At 40.8% G+C, this 14,758-nt stretch overlaps 1 protein-coding gene across 2 annotated transcripts in view; it reads right to left on the reverse strand.

Annotated features, from left to right (window-relative positions):
* Positions 1–9,715: 9,715 nt before the first annotated feature.
* The window catches only part of mindy2 (MINDY lysine 48 deubiquitinase 2), a 53,644-nt gene continuing 48,601 nt past the window's right edge, over positions 9,716–14,758 (reverse strand). Inside the window, exon 9 of one of the 2 annotated variants that reach the window (XM_080436632.1) lies at positions 9,716–10,177. In XM_080436632.1, coding sequence (XP_080292758.1) covers positions 9,920–10,177 — 258 coding nt within the window. In that variant the 3' untranslated portion in view covers positions 9,716–9,919. The remainder of the gene's footprint in view (positions 10,178–14,758) is intronic. The other variant, XM_080436631.1, reaches the window with a different exon arrangement.

Below are 14,758 nucleotides of genomic sequence, written 5' to 3' on the forward strand. Positions count from 1 at the left end.
CTTTATATCAATAATATTATCTCCACTCTAAATGACTGTCATGCACATCTTTATGCCGACGACACGGTTATTTATTGTGTTGCAGACTCAGCCCATCTTGCCAATATGAAGCTGCAGCTCACATTCAACGCTCTCCAGGATGCCCTGGTTGAGCTTAGGCTTGTACTTAATACAAGCAAGACTAAGCTCATGGTATTCTCTAGGGCTAAAACCACCAACCATGACAATCTATCTATAATCGCTTCAAGTGGCTCTAAAATTGAGAGGGTCTCTGAGTATAAATATCTTGGCATCTGGCTGGATGAAAAATTATCTTTTAAATACCACATCGAAAACCTTGTCACAAAATTAAGACAGAAAATTGGTTTTCTCTATAGGAATAAAGCGTGCTTTCCTGCATCCTGCAAAAAAAACATTGAAGCCACTTTCCTTTCCGTGTTAGACTATGGGGACATTATTTATAGGATTGCTGCCCCCTCAACTTTAAAACACCTCGACACAGTATACCACTCTGCCTTAAGGTGGGTAACTGGTGACAGATATGGTACACATCACTGTACTCTTTATGAGAACGCAGGCTTATCCTCACTCTCTGTGAGACGTGATAAGCACTGGTATCTGTTTATTTTTAAAGCTATCTCAGGAATGCTCCCCCCATATATTTGTAATATGTTGGATCAGAAGCCTAGTACCCACCAGACCCGTTCGAGTGACTTCCTGACGCTCAAGGTTCCATTTGTGAATTCAGAACTAGGCAAGGCAGCATTCTCTGTTAGTGCACCATCTGCCTGGAATGAGCTTCAGAAGTCCCTAAAAATCAGGCTACTGCCCTCATTGGGTCAATATAGAGCAATGGTTTCCAGCACCTTTGTACCAGACTGTAACTGTTTTATTTAAAGTTCCTGTTCTTTCGTTGAAATACTGAGTATTTCTATTCTCTGATTATTAATTATTTGATGTATGTAAATGTATTCCTGTTGATTATGCTCTATGTTGTATCTCGGCTACATTGAAAATGAGGGCTTGCCCTCAACTGTACTCCGAGTTGAAATAAAGGTTATGATGATGATGAAAAAGCTTTGATAATCTGCAACAAGCTTTTGTTTGCCTATTTAAGTTAAAATTTGCATTATATATTTCCAATTGCACCTACTGGATGGTCCCCTGATTTTCTAACATGGGAAAACAAAGGAAAAATATGCCCAAATGTATCTAAAATAAAATGCAACCACATTCTTTAAAGCCTTTGCAATAGCAACAAACCCTTATGAAATGTTTTATATTGTTAATAGCTGCATGGTCACAGCTTAAAAAAAACAAGTCTCTCCAGGCCCCTGAAATCTTCGGTGTAGGCTAATAAGAATGAGTCATTGCTAGTGATGGCCACTGCATCAGCAGAAGGCAAGGCCCATACACCTGTTAGTCAACCTTACACACTGTTGACAATGTACAAATATCGTAATACCTGAAAATCCCATTGAAAATCGTAAAGAAATGGGTCTGGAGATCAAGATGGATCACTCATTTCTTAAAATTGCATAACGGATCAAACATTATGGGATGTAGAACATATTGTGTCATTTTACAAAATAAAAGATACACAAAAATACCTCTTTGAAATATGCTTTTCAATACAGCTTCCATAAAGTACAGCTCATAACTCGTCGGAATTTGTGGTATCTGGTATATCTTGAGTTCCATGTAGAATTATTTGCACTTACAGTGTCAAGTCCAGTTCAGTTATGATGAATCTTTTATTTAAAGTGATTATGTCAGAGACCGTTTCGTCATGACTTGCAATGTTCTCAGTCCTCACATTCTCCATTAGCTGTAGTGTGTGAAACTGACCCAAGATCTTTTACAGTATTATGACCTTCCTAGTTCGTAATCAGTTTTGGCCACACTGACATAACCATTAAAAATATGTGTCCACATGACATTGTGTTATGCAGTGGTGGAAGAAGTACTCACATGTTTTACTTAAGTAAAAGTATCAATACTGCAATGTAGAAATACTCAATACTTACAAGTAAAAGTCCGGAATTCTAAATTTACTTGAAAAGTACAAAAGTATTGGTATCAAAACTCATTGTGCAGAATGTCCCATTTCACAAGTCTAATCTACAAGCGCAAATCTACAAGCTCACAATGTGTCGCGATGAGCTTGTAGATCTGCTATTTTCAAATGTCCGAAATGAATATAGGGCTGAAGTGGTTAATGCATGTTTTGTAATAATAATCTACATCTGCAAAGTAACTAGTAAAGCTGTCAAATAATTGTAGTGGAGTAAAAGTACAATATTTGCCTCTGAGATGTAGTGGAGTAGAAGTAAAAGTATTGAAAATGGTTAATACTCCAGTTAAATAAAAATGGCTCAAAAGTGTACTTTGAGCAATTACGTACTTGAGTAAATGTACTTCGTCACTTTACACCACTGGTGTTCTGTACAATCAATCGATCGTTAGGGTTTTTGATGTGTGTATATATATATATATATATTTTAAATCTATATTATACCTTACCACAAACAATGACAGCAAAACAAATACAGATTTTAGTCTTTTATTATCCAGGTACTTCTAATCAGGTTCAATATCCCTCGTCTATAAGGCATTTTGTTATATATATGTGTATATATCACCATATACATTTTGTGACTGTACTGTGAAAGGCTACATACATTATTTGGTCATTTATGTAAATAGATGGACATTTAAACCAACACAAGAGATTTACCCTTCCATTATGCACAACTAGACGGGTTCCTTTTTCTGTTTGTATTTTTTTACATAAGTGAAATATCAACATAAAGGGTCATACAATGACAAATTCATACACTTGGAGTAGCTACTTTGATTAGTATGCCTTATGTTGCATTCAGCACTATACATGTATCACAAACCAAAACAAACAAACAAACAAAAAAAAACATTTGGGATTTGATATTGCAATCAAGAAAACCTCAGACGGTTTATCAGTCTGGATGTCAACATCTCATGTTTACCAAGAATTAACTTCTTTCCCCCCCAATTATGCCTGAATATTGGCATCATGCCACATGACATGTGTTCATGAAATGCTATGCAATTAAAGACGATGGCATTTGAATGGAAGAATAGCGACCTGAATTAGGGCTGCACCAATACCGTTCTTATTTGTCTTTTTTTTTTGGCTGAGCAAGCAAGAGTGCCATTTTAACCCATTAAGGGAAGGGAACACAAATGTGTCATTTTAAGAGGTCTTTGGCTATTCGAAAATAGCAGATATACAAGCTCATAGCGCGGCATCTGCTATTTTTGAAAAAAATGTTTTTTTTTGCAAATCTTGGAATATCTATTTTTTAAAGCAAACATTTGTAAAATATTTAGTTCCAGGGACCCCCAGAAGCAAAGATTTGAGTTACAAATGTCTGCTTAAAAATAACTAAATTCAAATATTATTTGCAAAGATTTTCATGCTTTTAAAAAAATAGCAGATCTACAAGCTAAAATGACACGGAATACGTTCCCGGTCTTAATGGGTTAAATAATTTCCTTTATTGCAGTCTTTGTCCAATCTGTGTATTTTCCTTGGAAAACGTTTGGCGAAAACATATATGTAGCATAATTGTAAAGACTCGACCTCTGTTTTTGTAAAGTAATTACAAACTACATTACAGCACCATGGAATAACTGTGCTAGTACTCATCTTACTATTGTTGGCCTTTGACCTTTGATATTGGTGCACCACTAACTTGCATGTCGTTGCTGTCGAGCAGAAACCTTGCATCTCCATATTGAATCATTTCTTTCAATGAATGCCCTAATTTTATATTATTTCATTCATTATTTTATACATTTTGTTGTAAAAGTAGCGCTCACAGCACACATAGTTCGCCTGTAATGACGTGCCAAAAATAGGGACCCCATGTTGAAAGGAGTTAAAGGGATAGTTCACCCAATAAATGACTTTTTTTTCCTATCGATTAGTCACCCCATGGAGACTTGAATTCATGGATATTTGTTTTGTTTTTGTTGCATTCCTAAGCCAATAATTTGATGACCGGTAGGAGACACAAAGGAGACTTCAGATATCCGTGAATTCAAGTCTCCATGGGGTGACTAATCGATAGAAAAAAAGTCATTTTGGGGGTGAACTATCCCTTTAAGTCTGTCTATGTTTTTCTATGCATTTTAACCTGTGAAAAGTATTAACAAGAGCTTGTGACTAAATAATAACTATATGGATCCATCTGAACACGGGTTCTTTTTGCCATTTCCTTGGTTTCCGCCCAACAGCGACAAGGTATCATCAAACTGCAGCAAGTACTATTGACAGGGTAGTTTTTTAAACAGACGTGCTCCTCATATTTAAGCCAAAACAGATTAACAGCCCTTTCATTCATTTGCAGGCTACGATTTTATTCAGCTGGCTTGAGATAAGCAACAGCTAGCAAGTCCAGCTATTTCATTTGGCCATTACTTCATTATTTTTTTTACAAGGTACCCATAAAGAACAATAGCACTCTTCTTGCACAATGTCAGTTCTGTATAAAATGAGGTATGTTTCTCTTCTCTTAGTAGTGCATATCAATGTAACAGTGCAAAACCAATTACAATGACTAAATGTTCATAGATCACCTTGTCAAAATACTAAAATTTGTACATTTACCCCACAATCACTTTTACAAGGCAAACAAGGAATCACTTGAGACATTGAACACACACAAAATCCTTCCGATCAAATAAGCTCAGGAACATGGGTAAAAAAAAAAAATGTAACACAAACACAACAAAACTACCAAAAATACTGGGAATAAATGTAATGATCTCAATGGCGAGCTAATGTACAAGTAGTGTGTACTAATAATGTGTGAGTTGCATGGCTCTCCTCTCACTCAGAAAACCCTACACACAGTTTGAAATCAATAAATATGACGGAACCGAGGGCTAATTTTTTTTTATCTTCCCTTGGAGTGTTTAACCCTGTGTCATTTAAGATTTATTTGGCTGTTCAAAAATAGCATATATACAAGCTCATCTGCAATTTTTTAAGTTTTAATGCGAACATTTTTAACTCCGATCTGTGCTTCTGGAGGTCCCTGGAACAACACATTTTGAGATGGGCGTCCGCGGCCAAACACATATCATCAAATACACATTTTGGGGGTCCTTGACATGGAAAAGTTGGAGCACCACTGATATAGCAACGTACGTTTTCTTTTCAAAAAACTGTTTGTAGAATATATATTCAAAGATTTGCACACAAAAAAAAAGCCGCGCTATGAGCTTGTATATCTGCTATTTTTGAATAGCCAAACAAATCTTAAAATGACACAAAGATACGTTTCCGGTCTGAGGGAAGCAGAACTTAGAGCTCAAGGTCAAATAGAATTCTCAATTTTAGTTTGAGTTATGAGAGGATCTATAAAGACAAATGCATGTTGCTAATGCTACAGGTGAGACAGAGCAGCGTACAAATCTCGTCAACTCCTTCCTTGGCATTTCAAATAATTTCAGAGAATTAGACCTGTAGTGTAATTGATGCCATGTCCTTCGTTTGTTGTTTTAACAACTTAAACCCCTACTATATTAACTAGTGGTTCCCAAACCTTTTAGCTCAAGACCCAAAAGAGAAATTCGGGTAGATCGGCTATTTTCACTACTTCTTAAAGGTTTATTTGACTTTCGTTTATGGAATTTCTTTGATTTCTTTAAAATGTATGAAATTATCTGGAAAAAAACTAATGTTTGACATTATTTTCCAGAAATGTTTAGAAATAATAATACATAAATAAAATTGTAGTAAACAAAAAAACAGGATATGTATTCGTGACCCATAGAAATGTGTCACGAATACAGTGTTTGGTAACCACTGCAGCCTAAACCAATTTTATTCACCGAAGATAGCCGATCTACGTTTTGGCTGGCTATTTTCGTCGCATGTTTGCCTATTATTATGACACAGAATAGGGACGCTAGGGTTCATATGGTTAAAGACGGCTGCGAGGAGAAATGTTAAAGAATCTGGAAAAGACTACAAACTGAACCATGTAACCTTCACCATTATCTTCTCCTTGACTCAAGTGCTGTGGTGGTAAAAACCCAAATAGTGTAAAAGACAAAGCAAAGCACATATATTGTTCCATAAAAACCCTGTCAGCTGTACATTTTTGGGGAGTCACAGCACAGCAGCTTAATTCAACTGTCGTAAGTTAGCGCTGAATTCTACAACGAGGGTCTTACTGTACATAGCATAGTGTCCGGGGGAAGCATCTGTGTGTCATTTTAGATGTCTTTGGCTATTCAAAAATAGCAGATATACAACATCTACTATTTTTTTTAAATCGTGAAAATGTGTACAAATCTTTGAATATGTATATGTTTAAAGCGAACATTTTTAACTCCGATCTGTATTTTGGGTGGGGGTCTGCGGCCAAATACATATCATTTTGGAGGTCCTTGACATAGAAAAGTTGGAGCACCACTGATATAGCAACATACGTTTTTTCAGTTAGAAGACATTTTGTAGAATATATATTCAAAGATTTGCACACATTTTAGCAGATCTACAAGCTCATAGCGCGGCACTTGGTGGCGCGCTATGAGCTTGTAGATCTGCTATTTTTGAATAGCCCAAAGAAATCTAAAGTGACACAGATGCGTTCCCGGTCTTAAAGGGCTAAGGAGTCAAAATATTCCCCCGGACACCAAAAACACACATTTCAAACTTATAACACCGGCCTATAGTATTGCATGAATATGGCTATAACGCACACATCCCCCACACTGTCTGAAGCAGTGAATACATCACAAGCCCAGGGTTCTGCCAGAACAAATCATACAATAAAAAAAAAAAGACATGGATATGTCCCTTCAAAGAAGGCCTGAGAGTATTTCTGATGTCGGATGTGAAAAAAAAGTGGATTGTCTCGTGTTTCCTCGTGGCCTTTTGTTTGGCCTCGTCTCTGTCGGGGTGGAAACCTCATATGTCCAAAACTTTTCAAGATTCAAATTCAAAAGTATCAAAAAGTAGCAGATCCACAAGCTCGAAGTGCGAAGCGATTTGATGCTTTTGTGTCACGCTGTAGTATGATCAAATAGGGCACTAGTTTACGAAAAAGCACAAAAAGTTTGAATATGGAGATAAGAGGTTTCTGCTCGACAGCAACGATATACAAAGTACTGTATAGAATTGTTAGGGACAAACAGATGGGCAGAAAGCCCATAAGAAAGCCTAGTGCCCCACGACACCCGATTTAAACTTGGCTAGGCCGTTGTGTCGGGCACTGAAAATAGGCGGGAGCTTGTAGATCGGCTATTTCGGGTGCGCACAACACCGGCGCGAAACTTAAGTACACATCGGGCCTGAAATCGCCTTCCCTGGAGGTGAAGACTGAACAAGAAATGTTAACGGACCAAAAATGGTGATTCCAATAACAAGGAACTCCTGCTCCTCTCTCAGGAGGGGGGTACCGTGGGGTAGGTTAGCCACTTAAAACCTCTATTCCCTAAAAGAGTTTAGGCATAAGGGCCCGGGGTAAGGCGGCACGCAAGATAGGGCCCCTAGGTCCTCCCAGTGGGGGCTCCTCACTGTACGGTACAATAATAATAGCAGAGGCAACACAGAAATGTGTGTGTGGGGGGGGGGGGGTGGGGGGGGGGGTTGATTGGCATAACGACTAAATTAAGAAAAAAGGGCGGGAAAAGAATTGGCGACTCTACGTTTCCCCTGGTCAGCAGTATTCTGCAGGCCATGCGTCTCTTCACTCAGGGAACAGGTTCAGGAAGAGACACGTTCTTCAATTAACCTCATTAGCCACACCTGCCTGTCTGGCTGTCAAGTGATTGTCCTGAAAGTAGTGGATGTTAACGGAATATGAATGTAGTGACGTGAAAACATTAAATGTCCTGTACTGTATGTATAGCTTAGGCCAATGGTTCTCAAACTTATTTAAAATTTCAAGGACCCCCATAACTCTGAGAGTGTACAAATGGAACCGAATGGACCCGTAAGGGTCCATTCGGTTCTATTTGTACACTCTCTGAGTTACAGACCTGTAAGGGTCCTTTTGGAACCCCGTCAAGGAACCCTGAGAGTCCCTGGACCCCACTTTGAAACCACTGGCTTGAGCAATACAAAATGTAAATATTTGTCTATTTCCAAATATTGAAATCGAAGCGTTATATTGTCGATGCTGTACAAAAACTAGACTTATGTTTAAGATGTGATCATCAAATCATACACACATAGCATTGTGGATATACAGCGTACATATTACAAACACCATTCACATTCAAAAACAGAGCACAATTCAACACCACCATGCTCTGGTAAGGCAAATATGAACTGAGCAAATTATACCAAGAACTATTATTAAGTATGTAGCACTGCAGCTATCTGGCATCGAAAACCCTTCACAAATCCTCAGGGATCGGGGTAGAGAGATTGTTTAAAAGGGGGACACAAATATTATTATTACATTAATTCCCAGCAGGCAATTTTTATGAAGAAAATAAAGAGAAGAAAAGAAAAAAGGATATCCCTTTCGATTGACACAAAAATAAAACCTTTCCTCCAAGTCTCTCTTTCACACGTGTACATAATAACTAAAACGACTGAACTTGGCATCAATAAAAGAGGTGAGAGCATTTCCGCAACGCGACTGATTTTTCAAATCCGAAAGGGGCTGTGAAACGAGCCCCGCGGCCGCGCTGACCAACCGCTAAACTGTACAAATCCATGGATCTCTCACTCAAAACAAATCTACAAAAAGAAAAAAAACAAAACAAAAACAAAAAGCAGGTCTATCTATATATGTTCAGTACATATTAATACAAAAAAATAGCTTATAAACTGCCGTAATGAACGAAATGAATGACAATGGTTTCTCCTTGAAAAAATATGGTGAGAGGGTGACAATTGTGTTTCTTTGTGTTTTTTTTTGTCTTTTTTTGCTATAAAATATATCACCCCTCCCCCCCCTCCCTCCCCGGATAAACTTGACCCCCCCCCTGGTGTCACAAATATAGTGCACTGTGCGCCTTGTAACAAAGTTTGGCCTACTCTCTACGAAAGATAAGTGTAGTTGTCGTAGTAGCGTCCCTTTCCTCTGGTGTCCAGGGGGTCCACTGAGGATTGAGGATGGCAGGCACCAGTGGTTTAGGAACGCCAAGTCCTCTGTTAGTCTTGTCGTTCTCTCTCTCTCTCTCTCTCTCTCTCTCTCGCACGTCGCTCTCTCTCTCTCTCTCTCTCTCTCTCTCAGCTATCTTCTCTTCTACCTCTAATAGAGCAGTGGTTCTCAAACTTCTGCTATCTTTTAAACGATCTGCTATTTTCACAATATTTGGAACCGAGTCAAACAAAATGGGTGGGGGGTCCCCAGGTCAAACATGATTATTATTTTGGGGGGTCACGGCCTGAAAAAGGTTGAGATCCACTGCTCTATAGGGCTGTTCACACCAAGCACTACGTGGAACTAGAACTGTAATGGTTCACCATCGTCTCTGTTGTAGTTGTGATGTGGACTCTGGCTTCCACTGGAGTTAGAAACGATTTTTTAAAACTGTATCTTTATAGGGTATAGTTATAGTGCTTGGTTTGAAGCGCCCTCATCGCCCTGATTTATACTTGGGGTTGCGCGCTGAAAATAGACGATCTACAAGCTCACGACACGTCGCGACAGCGACGTGCCGTGAGCTTGTAGATCGTCTATTTTCAGGTACGGATAAATATAAATCGGGCTCGTCTCCTCATTGTCAAGCGGAGGGCTGTGCACTGTGTGGCGAACCTGTGTAGAAACGAACGCCGTCCCCCCTTCTCACAGATAAGCAAAATGCACAAAAGACACACATGAACACGCACACACGCACGCGCGCACACACACACACACACGCACGCACACACACACACACACACATACACATACCCGGCTGTATGTTACAAAATGACACATTTGTCTTTATCCTTTGATTCTTTCTTGGCTTTGCGCTCCCCAGAGGAGGCGTGTTGTTTCCCCGGGCTGGCCGTGGCGGCCCCTGCTCCTGTTGCACCACCTCCACCTCCTCCTCCTCCAGTCCCCCCCGCACCTCCTGCTCCTCCCGCTCCTGCTGCCGCTGCTGCTGCCGCCGCCGCTGCTCCTGCCGCCGCCATCGCTCCTCTGTCGGCCTCGTCCACGCCTACAGCCTCCTGCTGACCCTGGTGGACAAACACACACACATGGGAGGAACAGGACTGGTCAGGCTTATGAAAACCAGCCCCATAGACCAGTGGTTCTCAACCAGTGGTCCGGGGGACCACCAGTGGTCCTTGAGGGGGTTCCAGGTGGTCCCCAGCTAAATGATGGAGAGTTGGTAACCAAATGGACCCTTATAGATCTTTAACTCTTGAGAGTGTAAAATGAAACCAAATGAACGTTCATTTTACACTCTCAAGAGTTATGAATATATATTTTTTTAAACAAAATGTTTAACTAAAATCTTTGATTCTGGAGGTCCCTGGAACAAAATATTCACAAATGTTTGCTTTAAAAAATATATATATTAAAAGATTTGCACACATTTTCATGATTTTTCAAAAATAGCAGATCTACAAGCTCATAGCGCGGCACCGAGTGCCGCGCTATGAGCTTGTATATCTGCTATTTTTGAATAGCCAAAGAAATCTAAAATGATAGAGATGCGTTCCCGGATTGAATGGGTTAAAACCAGCAGTTTAGGAGATTGGCTCCGGAGGAACACACTGTGTAGAAAGCTACAGAGAGAACAGGTGAGGTCACGGTGCCCTCAGTGTGAGGATGGGGTTCGGGGGTCTACACTCCTTATCTGTGAATGGAATGCTCTCATGTCTTTGAACATTCTTACTGCAGAGAGCTGATTATTGCTGCTTATTAAATATTATCTGAACGTTTTCCTTGTTAGGCATCAACAAGATGACTTGACAGGACGTTGTTTTCATTCTTTTTGGGGGCGGAGGCGAGGCTATAATGAGCTTAACGATGCAGCTGGTGTCAAATTATACTTGACTTTTCCCATCCGCTGCGATGCACATTGGCTGTTTCCCCCCTGACAACACACACACACACTAACAGACTGACCCTCTTATAGGCAGCTAGACTCCTGCAGAGCCAACACTGTAAAAATAGAATCATGTGGATCTCGGGGATCTACATGGGAACGACCGTGGCTCCAAAGTGGATCTCCAGATTCATGTGACCCGGACCTGTGACGTCAGTGATTCTTTACTATGACGTATGACTCCAAATGTGGGCATGGTTTCAGCCGGGTCAGAGCCACTTTGACTTCCATTATATCGTTGTTGTCGGGCAAAAACCTCTTATCTCCTAACTTCGCGTCACCAGCCTTCCCACCGCGGACGAAAGCCTGGTAATTCGTTCTAAATACCAAAAAGAAAAAAAATTATCGTGGTTCCGGCGGTTGGTTTCGGTTGGCATCGCATTGTTTTTGTTCCCCACATAATGTGAAGCAATTAGTTTAGTCTCGCTAGTCGCGCTACGAATAGAAAATGGACAAACCAAACAATTATTATAGCAAAAGAAACGATTAAACCAAACTAAACACATTTTAAACTAGGGGAATCATTTTGGAGGTGCACGGCGCCGGTGGTTCTGGTCGTTGGTTCCGGCCGCCTGATGACCGGATCAGAAACCCTGAAAATGGCATTGATCCCAGGCGACTTATCTCCAGATATTCTTTTCCTAAATTAACGCCCTACAGTATACAGTGTCACACAAAAGCATCAACAGTAGCAGATCTGCTAGCGCGAAACGTTTGTAGATCTGCTACTTTTGCCATTTTTTTATTTGAATCCTGAAAAGTAACAGTTTTGGACATATGAGGTTTCCACTCGACAGAGACGATATAATTATCATAAAATGAAAGTTGAATGTTTTCAAAAAGTATAAAGCGTTCTGTGAAGAAGATGCAGTAGGCTGCTGAGCCATAGGAAGTACTGTAGCATAATGAGTTGGGGGCCTATGCTTTCATGTCATGCTGAATAAATATTATTGTTGCACTCCCAGCTGAGCATGGCATAATTAATAATGTTACAATAGATACAACCCAGCTGGCTTCTTTCATCCTTCTTTCTTTTGATCTCTGTTCCGTTGTGGGTGGCAGGACTGATAAACTGGAAGTTGAGACATTCTTTTGAAAACGATTTCTTTTATGTTCAGAGTTAGACTTGCCGATGCCAACTATGAACTAAAGTTTAAACAAGGACTTTCCCCCGTCACCATTAGTGTAGCGATCTAGACCAGTGGTTCTCAAACATTTTCATGTCAAGGACCCCCAACTTGATACGTATCAGGCAGTGGTGGACCCCCATTTGAAAATATTTTGAGCCAGAGAATTTTGTTGTTGTTAGATTAGACCATTAAGACCTGGAACGCATCTGTGTCACTTTCTCATTTGAGCTAAAAAGCATTACTTTACACTTTGGCTATTCAAATAGCAGATATACAAGCTCATAGCGCGGCACCGAGTGCCGCGCTATGAGCTTGCAGATCTGCTATTTATGAAAAATCGTGAACATGTGTGCAAATCTTTGAATATATATTGTTTAAAGCGAACATTTTTAACTCCATTCTTTGCTTCTGGGGGTCCCTGGAACAAAACATTTTGAGATGGGGGTCCGCGGCCAAATACATAATTTTGGGGGTCCTTGACATGAAAAAGGTTTGAGCACCACTGACATAGAAACATACATTTTTTTCAGGAAACTGTTGGGATTTAGAAGACATTTGTAGAATCGGCTTCAGGTCTTAATGGATTAGAGTTAGAACAGAATTCTACAACTGTCTGTTGGGCGCTTAGGTGGCACAGTGGTAAAGTGTCTGCCCAGCACCACGGAGGTTGTGAGTTTGAATCCACCGCGGTGCATCCAGCTTTGTCGAGCGTCTACACCAACACAATTGGCCCGTGTTCAGGTTGAGGGAAGCCGGGCTGGGAGCGTGATATCATTGCACGTACTCCTACGGGCTGGGGCGGCATCTGTCAACAGGGAGTGTTGGGCGGGAGGAGTAGGACGAAGGCTCTACGTCCTCCCGGTGGGGGCTCCTCACTGGCAGGTGAGTCAGTAGGATATACAACAGCAGTGACAACACAGAAATGTGTGTGGGGGAGGAATTCATTGGCATAACGACTAAATTGGGGAGAAAAAAAGGGGTAAAAAGCAACAAAAAATATGTAATATAAATTATATATAGAATTCTGCTATTGTCTATCTATACTGTAGGTGAAGTGAGTGAAAAATACATTCTGAATAGTCTTTTTTTCCCTTCCATTCTCTCATTAGGCTAACTTCTAGCCAGTGAAATAATAGTGAAGTATTATAATAAGTATATTATAATAGTTTGGGGGGTCCCCAGATCAAATATGATTATTTTGGGGGGTCACGGCCTGAAAAGTTTGTGAACCAGTGATCTAGACGACTGACTTCATGCTCAGAGTGAGAGGAGCGCAGCTGGAGTGCAGCTCTTAATGTTTGTTAAATAATGCAGAGTCATAGAGGAAACACACAACAGGGTTGGAGAGAGTGCCGCAGGATTGATGTATTTTTGTAGACAACCCAGAGGTTTGATTTGAGTCGATCTGATACACTTTATGGTCCCTTTTAGCATCGTCCTAGTTCTCTTGACAAAAGGCCTACGGGATCTTTGACTATTTAGCCCATCGCCCCCCCAAAATGCAAGACTCTGTTCCACCCCAATTACATACTGAGCCTCCATCTGAGGCCAACGTATCGCATCCTTCACTTCACCCCTAGATCCTATATTATCCACTTAATATAAGCCCTATTTTATGCTTAGTGTTGCACAGCCAAAAATTGTCGATTTACAATGCTCACGATGTGTCACGATGAAGGGGCCAGCTTGAGATTTTTACCTGGACTCTAATACGGATGAGACAGCTCATATGAATGGCCTGTAGTTTCGCTGTTTTACCCCTGCTGGTGTCAGAAAGACACCTCAGAGTCATCATTGCGAACGCAGCGCAAGGAGGAGCGCCGAAGGCGCGCCTCCGCGCAAGTGGAGCTTACTATGAAACCGTGCTCGGGTTGTGTGTCTGTCTGTGTGCAGTATTGTGTGCACTGCCTGTGTGCAGCCGCGCCCCCATGTGACTCACGCTCTCATTGGCTGCTGACAGATCTCAGAGACAGTGTGGCTGAAATCCGCCTGCCCCTGGGTGACTAATTACACTCCTCTGAGAGAAATATAGCAGCTACAGTCAAAAATAACACATCTAAAAGCATCTAGACGAGTTCATCTATTGGGATATCTAAGAATTCCATGTCATTTGTGCATATTTCAGGCCGGATGGCAAGTTGAAAACGCCTTAGTTTGAGGACAGTTTTAGATTTCTTCTTGCTATGTTATTTTCGAGCTGCGTTCGCGCGTCTTACTTGTTTATATACAGGTCCTGTACATCATAATACTAGGGATATGAACACAGGTCCTGTGTACATCATAATACTAGGGATATGAACACAGGTCCTGTGTACATCATAATACTAGGGATATGAACTGTGAGGCTTGCCACTCTGCTCCAACTTCACACACCCCTCGGCTGTCAAAGGTAGTACGGGAAGTATTCTCAATAATAGATGTGTACAAGCTCCTTGTACCAGCATCGTTCATACACACGACGCACGCGCACACGCACGCACAGTGGTGTAAAGAAGTGGTTCTCAAACTTTTTAGCTCAAGACTCAAAAGAGAAATTCGACATTTTCCCCGGGGCCCAAACTAGTGAAAATAGC

Source organism: Gymnoscopelus braueri (assembly GCF_963280865.1).
Source record: "Gymnoscopelus braueri genome assembly, chromosome: 1".
Taxonomy (NCBI): Eukaryota; Metazoa; Chordata; class Actinopteri; order Myctophiformes; family Myctophidae; genus Gymnoscopelus; species Gymnoscopelus braueri.